Source organism: Salvelinus sp. IW2-2015, linkage group LG11 (assembly GCF_002910315.2).
Source record: "Salvelinus sp. IW2-2015 linkage group LG11, ASM291031v2, whole genome shotgun sequence".
Lineage (NCBI taxonomy): Eukaryota > Metazoa > Chordata > Actinopteri > Salmoniformes > Salmonidae > Salvelinus > Salvelinus sp. IW2-2015.
This window is the reverse complement of record NC_036851.1, coordinates 11,294,766-11,310,004: the sequence shown is the minus strand read 5'-3', so window position 1 is coordinate 11,310,004 and position 15,239 is coordinate 11,294,766. Positions and strand designations below refer to the sequence as shown.

Below are 15,239 nucleotides of genomic sequence, written 5' to 3'. Positions count from 1 at the left end.
AGCCCACTGATACTGTGCCAGATGTATACAGACATGTCGCTGTCACTCTCCAGACACACAGTGCAGAGTTCCATGCACTCTGTTCCATACATTAACTGAAGTAGATCAACCAGGCTAAGCAGCATCCACAGTACCCACACTGTTTCTCAAATAGAGAAAGAGGCCCCTGCAGTGTATGTAAATGGATGTTGAAAATAATCATTTACAAGGTTAATATTGCTGTTAAGTGCGCTGTTTGTGCTGCAAGAATAATGTGGAATGTTTGAAAATGGAAATGTAAGAGAGTAATTCATGCACATATTTGAGTTAGGTGATTATATTTTCAAAGGACCATGGTTTGCCTAATCATTCGCTGTAAGCTCTTTCTCTCTGTTGTTCACTGGCAAATTCCCTGCTATAACAAACCTGAGGAACGTGTTCCATTTATTACACTGAATATTGCAATCGGGGATGCAAATCATACATCTTCATACCTCGGTCAATCTAGCAGGGTCCGTGGAGATGCTTATTCAGACGATACAGAGGTCTGCACACGTTAACCACTGTGTAATGGACAGTTTCACACTGTATTAAGGTGTCGTGTCTTTGCAAGAGTACAATTCCACTCAGTTAGGACAATGCCGGTGGATATTTATAGTAAACACAGTGCAGCTGAGAGTTGAAGGACAAATTTGGTGTCACACTGGTCAGCATTGTGGCTACCTGAAACAGGAGAGGAGGAATGACCAAAGCCTCTGGCATAGTAATAAATGCAGAGGGAGGTGACACCCGTCCAGACATTCCTACAAAGCATACCACATAGAGGTAGAGCAGATAGCTGCTGTCAAGCATGTGTTTGACACTCGTATCAAACACACAGCATGGGTACCTAGCTCATGCCTCTGGCTTCTTTTAGCCACAAAGCAAACAGCCACTAGACCTACCTGCTCAGTCAGGCGTGTCCTGACTCTCTCAGTATCTGAATGGAGAAGCCAGTGGGAGGGAAGAGCACGGGTTGATGGCCTGGTCAGACTCAGAGCAGCCCTGATGGAGCTTTTAATAGAGTCATGGCTCCGACAGGAATAGTTGAGTGGGCCACTGCTGAGTGAAGAGATGAGGTCTTCTTCTCTCCTCAGGAAGGTGGCTACAGGAACAGGCATTCACCGTCTACTGGTGGGGCTATGACAGGAGACAAGAAATGATGCTAACAATAACAACAATACAACAGGCTAGGGGTAGGGCTGTGGCGGTACATTTTGTCAGCCGGTGATTGTCAAGCAAATAACTGCCGGTCTCACGGCAATTGAGCGTTCATTAACATAAACACATTTAGCATTCCTGGCTTCCATGCAAAGCCTACAAGCCATTAATGCAGACCTTTGGAACATTTGCATTTTAAAAAGTTGGATAAATCCATTTAATATACACCATCACAATAAATCCAGGTCTAAAGAAACATGATATGAAGAAAATGTAGTCTATTGCAGAAGAACAGAATAGCATACTCCGAGTTGTCCTTATGTTAGCTCCTGATCTGGCTATGCCATATGGCTATGGGCTACACTAGTTCATTTAGCAGACAAGATTTTCTTAGAATTGCGTGGCATTATTTTATATTATTTTATAGCATGAAGAATACAATTGAACAAAGCTGAATAAAATAGAAAGGATATTTTCTCCAAACGATTTGAGGGAGTGCGCACATGCAGCTATTCTATGTTGAACTGTTAACAAATAAATTGGTATTTCTATATGCTTATTTTAGAGTTATTTATGCAACTTAGTTGTGATACAAATGTTGGGCTATATGTTTGTATTTTTAATACATTCTAAGGCTGCATGATGCAACTTTAATGATGATTTGAAAAAAAGTTGCATGAAAGGCATGATCTCTGGTTTGTTTCTTGCGCAGGCTGTACACACTTCATCAGTCTCTCATTCACAATTTGACAAGCACTTGATAATGCCTCAAATTTCTCGGCTGCATCCCCTTTGTGTGGCTGTAATACCCCCCCCCCCCCCCCCAAAAAAATCCATTCCTTTTGCGGCAAGTGGCCATTGTGCCCATGGGCTGATATAATCATTATAATTCCCTTCTCCCGACTGCGTGCCGAAGCATCTCTCCATCACGTGATCGGGTCTTTCTCACAGGCTACAAGTGAAGACAGAAACATCTGGTACGCAACTGCGTGTGCGTCCGTATCCAATTCCGAGGCGCATTTTGAAGATATTGGAAGAACTGTCCTCATTTACTTTTCATCAGCCAACAAGATGAGTAGGCCTAACGAACAGCAAAAGCACTAGTCTATGTCAATATAATATCCCCCATAGTACAAAAGTTGACCTATTCTGTGCAATAAATAAACATTCCAAACATAGTCTGGGACAGTTGTGGGATGCGATAGATCCCAAATTAATACAACCACTAGCATCAAAAAACCTGTTTTAAGCAATGAGTCTGACGCAACAGATGAGAACTTTTAGCTTAAAATGTTGCTCAACTATTGGGCTATTTCTTCACATTATAAGTGCAGCAATACACACACAGCAGTAGGCTATAAGCGCAAATGTTGCATTAGCAGGAAAACACCATTCTCAAAAGTGACCGCAAATGTGATTATGCATGTAATGCTTTTATTGTAATTGCATTTTTATGGTGAAAAGGATCTTCCCCAAACCTGACACTCACACGTATGTATGCCAGTTGGGCTCTACACACCCTTTGTAAAGCGGATTAATGTGTTTAATTTTAAGAAGTTATTTGGCCACTTTAGTTGTGATACAAACCTTATCAAAACATATAGGCCTATGGGCTAGGGTACATGAGATGTGCGACTATGATTTGAAAAAGTCGGCAAAAAAACATACGCTGTTTCTTGCCTTAAGCTGGGCATCATTCGCAAGTGATAATATATCATTGACAAGTGATAAGCTAATATTGTCACCCATCAGACTGTTCTTGATTTAATCTTGTCTTTACATATATTAAATAATGTATGTGTGAAATTTGTTTGGATTTAGAATGGACCATTATCATCCAACTGTCTCGAAACAGGGGTAGCGGGAAAAAAGACATGTCATCTATGCTTTTCCCATGGTTCATTTTCATGCCAGCCAGGTAGGCTATACTCCTGTTATTAACAGAAGCAATGTGCCTAATATTAGGAAAGCTGAGAAATAAATATAGTAGGCCTAGCCTATAGAAAGCTGATGGGATCCTCCTATTTTTAATAGAGGCCATCACTCTGTGAAGGGTTTGATTCAATTTTTGGTTACATTGATGTCAGAGTGATTAGAGGGACAATAGAATGCTGAGTACCAGGCAGTTAGCAAGTTTGGTAGGCTACTAATGACCATCAGCAGCATCAGAGCTTGGAGAAGCTTAATTATTGTAATTAAACGGTCACTCGGAATTTGTCTGCAGTCATAACTCGTGACCACTGGTTGGTCAGTAATATGATCACCGTTACAGCCCAAGCCAGGGGACATTATGGCCAGTCAGTACAAACTATTTATTTTGGCTTATTCTTCAATAGTGTATACAAAAAGATAACCTCTCAGACTTGTCCCACACGTGTGCCTAGGCTTGCAAAATTCCGGGAACTTTTAATACATTCCCTGTTTTCCCCGAAATCAGGAGGGAATAAGCAGGAAATCCAGAATCCTCCAACCAGGAAAGCTAGAAATTCCCGGAATTTTGCAACCCTACGTATGCCTGTGCATTGTGTGAGAAAAAAACAACCAAACACAATTAATTTCATGATGTGCACGTTTTTAAACCGAACTGACGACGAGATGCTGTGCAGCCGCTTTTCAACTGATGATGTCACTGCCAACAGGCTTATCGGAACTGAAATATCTCTGGGGAAAATAAAGAAGATTCTCCAGGATTTGCCTTGCCTTCATTTCATACCGACTGTGAGGCAAGGCAGGGAGGGAGGCAGGGAACCTGAAAGAGGAGTGATTATGCAGCTCAGAGCTGAAAGTGGGGAGTAATGGCAGGATGAGGATGGGGGGGATCGATGGGAAAGTGTATTTGAGGGAATTATGGTGCTGATTGCTTGTGCTTAAATCACCCTCTGTTCGGTTCCCACAGTATCTAGAGAATCCCTGAGTGCTCGCCATGTGTCTGTGTCGCTTATGTTAAGCCATGTTGACATGCTCTGTTCCAACTGCTTCACTATTGCCATTGTAGATGCATACACTCTCTACATTGCTGGTGATGACCGTTTCCTTGAAGTAGCCTACTTACCTCTACATATAACTCTACATGATCATTATCATACACATAGAATGATATCACATTAGAGTTAAACGGACCTGAAACACTCTCCGGCGTAGGGAGGGGACACAACGACTGCATGTACTATAAGCATAGGGAATAAGATTGTTCACAGCCATTTTGAAAATGGCTGACTCTTGTTTCTTTTTTATCTCCCACGTTAGCAACCTCGGTGCGTTATGTCTGCTAGGACATAATTGTATGATACTATCACACCGAGAGGGGGGCATTTAGACTCTCTCAACCACAGAACAGAACCGCAGATCATATTTATTTCACAGCTAGGGATCATACTTGTCACACTACAGATAGCTCTAACAGCGCAGATAGGACTGCAGATCGTCTGAACAGCGCGTAACTGCCTGGGACGTATACTTCGAACTTGTGTCTGGCTGCTCTGGTCTACAGAGCGATCAAAGGCGGCAGCTGGCCTCACCCGCAACAACTAAGCAAGCCTGTATAGGTAAGCAGATGAGTGGGTTTAGCGGGCGAGAAGGCTGTGAAAGGTTGCTCTCTCCAGGAAACTACCTCCTGATGCCACGTACAATACGGAGCTGCTGCCCGGCGGGTCTCTTCACAGCCAGAGTCGACAGTGACCGATGGACTGTCCCTTCCTCTCTTATCTGGGCCTCTGCAGCCCCACGTAGTCTGGCTACAACGCCCTTGGCTATCTTAGACCAGAGGAAGGATAGTGGCCAAAACGGTCCAAAACCACTTCCAGGAGCCATCAGATTTTTACAGGTGGTCTACCAGGTACAAACCAACCCTTTCCCTGCGTAGGGGCAGGGCTGGAAGTGTTTTGGCCACTGATTTCTGCTGCTGGTCAAGCTTCTTCCCAGACATACTAACATTGTGCATCGTTCTAAACCATTATAGATATTCAAGAATGTTCAAGAAGCTAGTGCGAAAATATAACTCGGTATGACAAGGCCATTCCTTTGTTGTGGTGGCCCTTATTGGGCAAAAACTGTAACTGTAAACAAACCCCAGTTAGTCAATACCTTATCAAATGGAGGCCCAGTTTAGCGTATTTGTGTTCTGTGTTGCTTGCCTTGGTGAATGTGTTTGTGTATTAGGAGATACTGTGCCAATTACTGTCTTGATTCTCTCTGTTTCTCTGTGCGGTTTCCTTGGTTTCCTGCTCTTGTTTATCACTCTAAGTCCCTAAGCTCCCAGAGGGCTGTGAGGCGTATGTCAGTGGAAAGGCACGGAGCTAAAGAACACAGCTGAAGCTTGTTTTCCACATAGATTTTTTTATAGTCTTATCAAACCACTGTCTCTCACCGCTCTGTAGCCTTGCCAGTTTGAGTCCTGAGACTGTCACTCCTCATTTAACTCTATCTCTCTATCACCCATGGCTTCAGCTTAGATAGAGCCTGCTGTGCGTGTGAATGTGTGTGTGTGTGTGCGTGCGCGTGCGCGTCTGCATATGAGCGAGCTTGTGCATGTGTTGTTGTGGGTTTTCCTCTCTGGAAAGGTGTCGAGTTGAGCCTAATTATTGCACTCTCTCTGCTCTTCTCCCCTTAAGTTTGTCACCCTGTTTCCCACCCCCCTCTTTCTGATATCGACTCTCACGACGTCCACCGTCTCCCTCGCTCATTCGCTCTGCCTTTCTCCCCCTCTCTATACCCGTCAACTTCTCCCTCTACATTCTCCTTCTCTTTTTCCTCCTCTCTGTTTTTACTTCCATCTCTCTTCCTTATTCTCCTCTCCACTCATCCTTCCCCACCCCTTCTCTGGTCCTTATTCTTTCACTTCATTCTCTCCATTTCTCACCTCGAGGGGTTAAAAGCAGAAAGAGATTTCTGTGGACTGTAAGAAATGGACAAATAGGTACATTCTTCTAACTTCTCTCTTTCTCCTCTGTTCCTCCGTAGTGTTGCTGCGTGAGGAGGTGGCCCAGCTGCAGGAGGAGGTGCACCTGTTGAGGCAGATGAAGGACATGTTGAGTAAGGACCTGGAGGAGACCCAGGGCCAGGGCTGCTCCTCCCACCTCCTTTCAGCCACTGAGCTCCGTGTGCAGCTGGGAGACAAGGAGCAGGAGCTGGACCGCGCCAAGGAGGCCTTACAAGGTCAGGACGACCCCCGTAGTGCTCAGCTACTACCCTGTCCTACCTGAGTCCTACCCTACTGTCCTACCTGAGTCTGCTCTACTGTACTTCCTGAGTCTTACCTGAGGCCTTCCCTACTGTCCTTCCTGAGTCCTACCTGAGTGCTACCCTACTGTCTTACCTGAGTCCTACCCTACGGTCCCTCCTTGAGTCAATCCTACCGTTCTACCTGAGTCCTACCCTTCTGTCCTACCTGAGTCCTACCCTATTGTCCTACCTGAGTCCTACCCTATTGTCCTACCTGAGTCCTACCCTGCTGGCCTACCTGAGTCCTACCTATTGTGTTCCTACCTGAGTCCTACCCTAGTGTCCTACCTGAGTCCTACCCTATTGTCCTACCTGAGTCCTACCCTACTGTTCTACCTGTGTTCCTACTACTGCACTACATGAGTCCTACCCTACAGCCCTACCTGAGTCTACCCTACTGTCCTACCTGAGTCCTACCCTATTGTCCTACCTGAGTCCTACCCTATTGTTCTACCTGAGTCCTACCCTATTGTCCTACCTGAGTCCTACCCTACTGTTCTACCTGAGTCCTACACTACTGGCTACCGTGTCCTACTACTGTTCTACCTGAGTCTTACCCTACAGCCCTACCTGAGTCCTACCCTACAGCCCTACCTGAGTCCTACCCTACAGCCCTACCTGAGTCTTACCCTACAGCCCTACCCGAGTCCTACCCTACAGCCCTACCTGAGTCCTACACTACTGCCCTACCTGATCCTACACTACTGCCCTACCTGAGTCCTACACTACTGCTCTACCTGATTCTACACTACTGCTCTACCTGAGTCCTACACTACTGCTCTACCTGAGTCCTACCCTACTGCTCTACCTGAGTCCTACCCTACTGTTCTACCTGAGTCCTACCAACTGTCCTACCCAACTGTCCTACCTGAGATCCTACCACTACTGTTCTACCTGAGTCCTACTACTGCCCTACCTGAGTCCTACCACTACTGCCCTACCTGAGTCCTACACTACTGCCTACCTGATCCTACACTACTGCTACCTGATCTACACTACGTTCTACCTGAGTCCTACACTACTGTTCTACCTGAGTCCTACTACTGCCCTACCTGAGCTCCTACACTACTGTCCTACTGAGTCCTACACTACTGCCCTACCTGAGTCCTACCACTTACTGTCCTACCTGAGTCCTCACTACTGCCCTACCTGAGTCCTACACTACTGTGTCTACCTGATCCTACACTACTGCCCTACCTGAGTCCTACACTTACTGCCCTACCTGAGTCCTACTACCTACTGCCCTACCTGAGTTCCTACACTACTGTTCCTACCTGAGTCCTTACACTACTAGCTCTACCTGAGTCCTACACTACTGCCCTACCTGAGTCCTACACTACTGCCCTACCTGAGTCCTACACTACTGCCCTACCTGAGTCCTACACTACTGTTCTACCTGAGTCCTACACTACTGCCCTACCTGAGCCCTACCTGAGTCCTACCCTACTGTTCTACCTGAGTCCTACCCAACTGTCTTACCTGAGTCCTACACTACCGTCCTACCTGAGTCCTACCCTACCGTCCTACCTGAGTCCTACCCTACCGTCCTACTCTACCGTCCTACCTGAGTCCTACCCTACTGTCCTACCTGAGTCCTACCCTACTGTTCTACCTGAGTCCTACCCAACTGTCCTACCTGAGTTCTACCCTACTGTCCAACCTGTCCTACTACTGTCCTACCCTACTGTCCTACCTGAGTCCTACACTACTGTCCTACCCTACAGTCCTATCTGAGTCCTAGCCTACAGTCCTACCTGAGTCCTACCTTACTGTCCTACCCGAGTCCTACTACTGTTCTACCTGAGTCCTACCCTACTGTTTCTCACGCAGCTCAGTCAAACCCACTTCATCTCAGTAGAGATAACATCAGTTTATCACTCAACACATCGATCAGTCAATCCCTTTAAAAATGTAATCTGACGTAATTGTGTCTGGTATGGGCCATATGTTTATCTAAATACTAACTGTGTGGTATAGAAATCGTATCTGTCATCTCCAAATCTCCTATCAGTCATGATGTGTGTGTGTGTGAGGTAGATACCAAGTCAATACATTCTGCCTGTTCTATTCTTCCAACATTGTCAGTAATGAGATCTGTTCATCAGTCCACAGTCTAGGCTCAGTTCTTGTAAGGTTGAGATCCATAAATGGTAGCACAAAGGCTTTGCTTTCTGATACAGTGTATGCTTTTGGCTTGGAGTGGAATGCTATGTAGACTATGTGGTAGTGAGAGGAGACAGCTTGTCATCATACTGTGTCCAAATGTGGTTCGCCAACTCCTCTTACCCCTACCCACAAAGCAATATTTTACAGATAAATATTGACTTGCTTGTTTAACCCAAAGAAAGCAAAGTTAACGAAGTTATCCCCTTCTGAGGCAGACTGGCTGTATGTAGAATGGTGGAAGCGTGAAAACGTAAAGAAGACAAACCTATAACTCATCTCTCTAACGTCCCCCCATCTATCCCTCCTCCCCTCCTCTGTCTTCCTCTCTTCCGCTCAGGGAGCAACAGGCGGGAGGTAGCATGCTCATAGATGTAGAGCTCGCTTGTGTAACTGTTGAAGAACAGGTTTGAATGTTGAGTGAGGAATGGTGGAACATGTACATTGGGAATGCTTAAGCCTCAGTGAATGCCACCTGTGTTGCGGTTATTGCGAGGACAGCTTCTCCTTTTCCTTGAATAAAGAGCTTCAGGAATACTGTTCGTAAGTCTCAATCTTACTCTGCATGTCAAGGCTTTCTCTAGATTCCTGTCCTACAAATACAGCTGATGAGTTACGGTCTCTACTGAAGAGCAAGTTTCAACCCTGGAAGTTGGCTGTTTTTAAACAGGCAAATGCCATTATGCCAAGCGTATTTAGGAAAGGATTGGTGAATGTAGTCTCCACATCAGTCTGTGTGGTTATGTGACTATCTGCTACTGATCTTAGAGCATTACATCATTTACTCCATGGTGCTTCTATGGAAAAACAGTGTTGCTCTTCCTGGGATTTTACAATATGTCACAGTGCCATCTTGTGGCAATCCAATATACAGTGCATTCGGGAATTATTCACTTTTTCCACATTTTGTCACATTACATTATTCTATTTCCCCCCCCCCCCCCCCTCATCAGTCTACCCACAATAGCCCATAATGACAAAGTGAAAACTGTTTTTTAGAAATGTTTGCAAATGTATTCAAAATAAAACACTGAACTATCACATTTACATAAGTATTCAGACCCTTTACTCAGTACTTTGTTGAAGCACCTTTGGCAGTGATTGCAGCCTCGAGTGTTCTTGGGTATGACGCTACAAGCTTGGCACACCTGTATTTGGGGGTTTCTTTCATTTTTCTCTGCAGATCCTCTCGGGCTCTGTCAGGTTGGATGGGAGTGTCGCTGCACAGCTATTTTCAGGTCTCTCCAGAGATGTTAGATCGGGTTCAAGTCCTGGACTTCTGGGCCACTCACGTTCAGAGACTTGTCCCGAAGCCACTTCTGCATTGTCTTGGCTGTTTGGTTAGGGTCGTTTTCCTGTTGGAAGGAAAACTGGACAAGAAGAATACCTATGTAAGAATACTGTTCATTGACTATAGCTCGGCATTCAACACCATTGTACCCTCCAAGCTCATCATCAAGCTAGAGGCGCTGGGTCTCAACCTCGCCCTGCGCAATTGGGTCCTGGACTTCCTGACGGGCCTCCCCCAGGAGGTGAAGGAAGGAAACAACATCTCCACTTCACTGATCCTCAACACTGGGGCCCCACAAGGGTGCGTGCACAGCCCCCTCCTGTACTCCCTGTTCACCCATGACTGCGTGGCCATGCACGCCTCCAACTCAATCATCAAGTTTGCAGACGACACAACAGTAGTAGGCTTGATACCAACACCGATGAGACAGCCTACAGGGAGGAGGTGAGGGCACTCGGAGTGTGGTGTCAGAAAAACAACCTCTCACTCAACGTCAACAAAACAAAGGAGATGATCGTGGACTTCAGGAAACAGCAGAGGGAGCACCCCCCTATCCACATCGATGGGACAGCAGTGGAGAAGGTGGACAGTTTTAAGTTACTTGGCGTACACCATGGACAAACTGAAATGGTTCACCCACACAGATAGTGTGGTGAAGGCGCAACAGCGCCTCTTCAACCTCAGGAGGCTGAAGAAATGTGGCTTGTCACCTAAAAGCATCACAAACTTTTACAGATGCACAATTGAGAGCATCCTGTCGGGCTGCATCACTGCGTGGTATGGCAACTGCACCGCCCACAACCGCAAGGCTCTCCAGGGGGTGGTGCGGTCTACACAACGCATAACCGGGTACACCTACAACACCCGATGTCACAGGAACAAGGACAACAACCACCCGAGCCACTGCCTGTTCACCCTGCTACCATCCAGAAGGTGAGGTCAGTACAGGTACATCAAAGCTGGGACCGAGAGACTGAAAAACAGCTTCTATCTCAAGGCCATCAGACTGTTGAACTGCCATCACTAACACAGAGAGGCTGCTGCCTACATACAGACTTGAAATCATTGGCCACTTTAATAAATGGATCACTAGTCACTTAAATAATGCCACTTTAATAATGTTTACATATCTTGCATTACTCATCTCATATGTATATACTGTATATAATACCATCTATTGCATCTTAGCCTATGCCGCTCTGTCATTGCTCATCCATATATTTATATTTATATATTCTTATTCCATTCCTTTACTTAGATTTGAGTGTATTAGGTAGTTGTTGTGGAATTGTTAGATTACATGTTAGATATTGCTGCACTGTCGGAACTAGAAGCACAAGCATTTCGCTACATGCAATAACATCTGCTAACCATGTGTATGTGACCAATACGATTTGATTTGATTTGAGGTGAACCTTCACCCCAGTCTTCACCCAAGCTTTTCTTCAAGGATGTCTCTGTACTTTGCTCTATTCATCTTTCCCTCGATCCTGACTAGTCTCCCAATCTCTGCCGCTGAAAAACCTCCCCACAGCATGATGCTGCCACCACCATGCTTCACCATAGGGATGGTGCCAGGTTTCCTCCAGACGTGATGCTTGGCATTCAGTCCAAAGATCATCAGACCAGAGAATGTTGTTTCTCATGGTCTTAGAGTTCTTTAGATGTCTTTTGGTAAACTCCAAGCGGTCTGTCATGTGCCTTTTACTGAGGAGTGGCTTCTGTCTGGCCACTCTACCATAAAGGCCTAATTGGTGGAGTGCTGCAGAGATGGTTGTCCGTCTGGAAGGTCCCATCGGAGAACCTTCTCCCATCAGAGAAACTCTGAAGCTCTGTCAGAGTGACCATCGGGTTCTTGGTCACCTCCCTGACCAAGGCCCTGCTCCCCCGATTGCTCAGTTTGGCCGGGCAGCCAGCTCTATGAAGAGTCTTGGGGTTCCAAACTTCTTCCATTTAAGAATGATGCAGGCCATTGTATTCTTGGGGACCTTCAATGCTGCAGAAATATTGTGCCTTGACACAATCCTGTCTCGAAGCTCTACGGACAATTCCTTCAAGCTCATGGCTTGGTTTTTTTCTCTGACATGCACTGTCAACTGTGGGACCTTCTATGGATACAGTTTAAGTTGGAAGTTTACATGCACTTAGGTTGGAGTCAATAAAACGTATTTTTCAACCACTCCACAAATAGTTTTGACAAGTCGGTTAGGACATCTACTTTGTGCATGTCATTTTTCCAACAATTGTTTACAGACAGATTATTTCACTTATAATTCACTGTATCACAATTCCAGTGGGTCTAAGTTTACTGTGCCTTTAAACAGCTTGGAAAATTCCAGAAAATGATGTCATGGCTTTAGAAGCTTCTTATAGGCTAATTGACGTCATTTGAGTCAATTGGAGGTGTACCTGTGGATTTATTTCAAGGCCTAGTCAAACTCAGTGCCTCTTTGCTTGACATCATGGGAAATCAAAAGAAATCAGCCAAGACCTCAGAAGAAAAATTGTACATCTCCAAGTCTGGTTCATCCTTGGGAGCATTTTCCAAACGCCTGAAGTTACCACGTTCATCTGTACAAACAATAGTATGCAAGTATAAACACCATGGGACCACGCAGCCATCATACCCCTCAGGAAGGAGACGTGTTCTGTTTCCTAGAGATGAACGTGCTTTGGTGCGAAAAGTGCAAATCAATCCCAGAATAACAGGAAAGGACCTTGTGAAGACGCCGGAGGAAATGGGTACAAAAGTATCTATATCCACAGTAAAACGAGTCCTATATCGACATAACCTGAAAGGCCGCTCAGTGAGGAAGAAGCCACTGCTCCAAAACCACCATAAAAAAGCCAGACTACAGTTTGCAACTGCACATGGGAACAAATTGTACTTTTTGGAGAAATGTCCTCTGGTCTGATGAAACAAAAATCAAACGGTTTGGCCATAATGACCATTGTTATGTTTGGAGGAAAAAGGGGGAGGCTTGCAAGCCGAAGAACACCATCCCAACCGGGAAGCACGGGGTGGGAGCATCCTGTTGTGGGGGGTGCTTTGCTGCAGTAAGGACTGGTGCACTTCACAAAATAGATGGCATCATGAGAAGGAACATTTTGTGGATATATTGAAGCAACATCTCAAGACATTAGTCAGGAAGCTAAAGCTTAGTCGCAAATGGGTCTTCCAAATGGACAATGACCCCAAGCATACTTCCAAAGTTGTGGCAAAATGGCTTTAGGACAACAAAATCAAGGTATTGGAGTGGCCTTCACAAAGCCCTGACCTCAATCCCATAGAACATTTGTGGGCAGAACTGAAAAAGCGTGTGCGAGCAAGGAGGCCTACAAACCTGACCAGCTCTGTCAGGAGGAATGGGCCAAAATTCCCCCAACTTATTGTGGGAAGCTTGTGGAAGGCTACCCGAAACGTTTGACCCAAGTTGTAAACTTCTGACCCACTGGGAATGTGATGAAATAAATAAAAGCTGAAATAAATAATTCTCTACTATTATTCTGACATTTCACATTCATGAAATAAAGTGGTAATCCTATCTGACCTAAGACATGTAATTTTTACTAGGATTAAATGTCAGGAATTGTGAAAAACTGAGTTTAAATGTATTTGGCTAAGGTGTATGTAAACTTCCGACTTCAACTGTAGGTGTGCCTTTCCAAATCATGTCCAATCAATTGAATTTACCACAAGTTGTAGAAACATCTTAAGGTTGATCAATGGAAACAGGATGCACCTGAGCTCAATTTCAAGTCTCATAGCAAAAGGTCTGAATACTTATGTAAATAAGGTATTTCTGTTTAACATTTTTATACATTTGCAAAAGTTTCTAAAAACCGGTTTCTGCTTTGTCATTATGGGGAATTGTGTGTAGATTGATGAGGGTAAAGTCATTTAATCAAATTTAGAATAAGGCTGTAGCGTAACAAAATGTGGAAAAAGTGAAGGGGTCTGAAGACTTTCCGAATGCACTGTAACTGCATATTTGACCCAACCTTTGGTCAAAGCCATTAGTCCTGATTTGTTTGTGTGTGTGTGTGTGTGCGTGCGTGTGTCCCACAGCTATGAAGTCTGACCGTAAGCGTCTGAAGGTGGAGAAGGCCGACTTGGTGAACCAGATGCAGCAGCTGTACACCACACTGGAGAGCCGGGAGGAGCAGCTCCGAGACTTCATACGCAACTACGACCAGCACGCGTAAGGTACATTACACTCAACTACTACCAGCACCGTAAGGTACATTACACTCAACTACGACCAGCACCGTAAGGTACAATACACTCAACTACGACCAGCACCGTAAGGTACAATACACTCAATTACAACCAGCAACGTAAGGTACATTAAATCAACTACGACCAGCACCGTAAGGTACAATACACTCAACTACGACCAGCACCGTAAGGTACAATACACTCAACTACGACCAGCACCGTAAGGTACAATACACTCAACTACGACCAGCACCGTAAGGTACAATACACTCAACTACGACCAGTACCCGTAAGGTACATTACACTCAACTACGACCAGCACCGTAAGGTACATACACTCAACTACGACCAGCACCGTAAGGTACATTACACTCAACTACGACCAGCACCGTAAGGTACATTACACTCAACTACGACCAGCACCGTAAGGTACAATACACTCAACTACGACCAGCACCGTAAGGTACAATACACTCCAACTACGACGCAGCACCGTAAGGTACAATACACTCAACTACGACCAGCACCGTAAGGTACAATACACTCATACGACCAGCACGTAAGGTAAATACACTCAACTACGACCAGCACCGTAAGGTACAATACACTCAACTACGACCAGCACCGTAAAGTACGTTACACTCAACTACGGACCAGCACCGTAAGGTACATTACACTCAACTACGACCAGCACCGTAAGGTACATTACACTCAACTACGACCAGCACCGTAAAGTACGTTACACTCAACTACGACCAGCACCGTAAGGTACAATACACTCAACTACGACCAGCACGTAAGGTACAATACACTCAACTACGACCAGCACCGTAAAGTCATTACACTCAACTACGACCAGCACCGTAAGGTACAATACACTCAACTACGACCAGCACCGTAAGTACAATACACTCAACTACAACCAGCAGCGTAAAGTACGTTACACTCAACTACGACCAGCACCGTAAGGTACATTACACTCAACTACGACCAGCACCGTAAGGTACAATACACTCAACTACAACCAGCACCGAAAGGTACATTAAGCTCAATTACGACCAGCACCGAAAGGTACATTACACTCAATTATGACCAGCACCGTAAGGTACATTACTTTCAATTATGACCAGCACCGTAAAGTACGTTACACTCAACTACAACCAGCAC

The 15,239-nt window shown here is 45.2% G+C and overlaps 1 protein-coding gene across 1 annotated transcript in view; it reads left to right on the top strand.

Moving 5' to 3' along the window:
* LOC111969805 (kazrin-like) overlaps window positions 1-15,239 on the top strand; it is a 156,591-nt gene that overhangs the window by 125,320 nt on the left and 16,032 nt on the right. Inside the window, exons 5-7 of the mRNA XM_023996072.2 lie at window positions 6,139-6,333; window positions 13,923-14,053; window positions 15,002-15,007. Coding sequence (XP_023851840.1) covers window positions 6,139-6,333; window positions 13,923-14,053; window positions 15,002-15,007 — 332 coding nt within the window. The remainder of the gene's footprint in view (window positions 1-6,138; window positions 6,334-13,922; window positions 14,054-15,001; window positions 15,008-15,239) is intronic.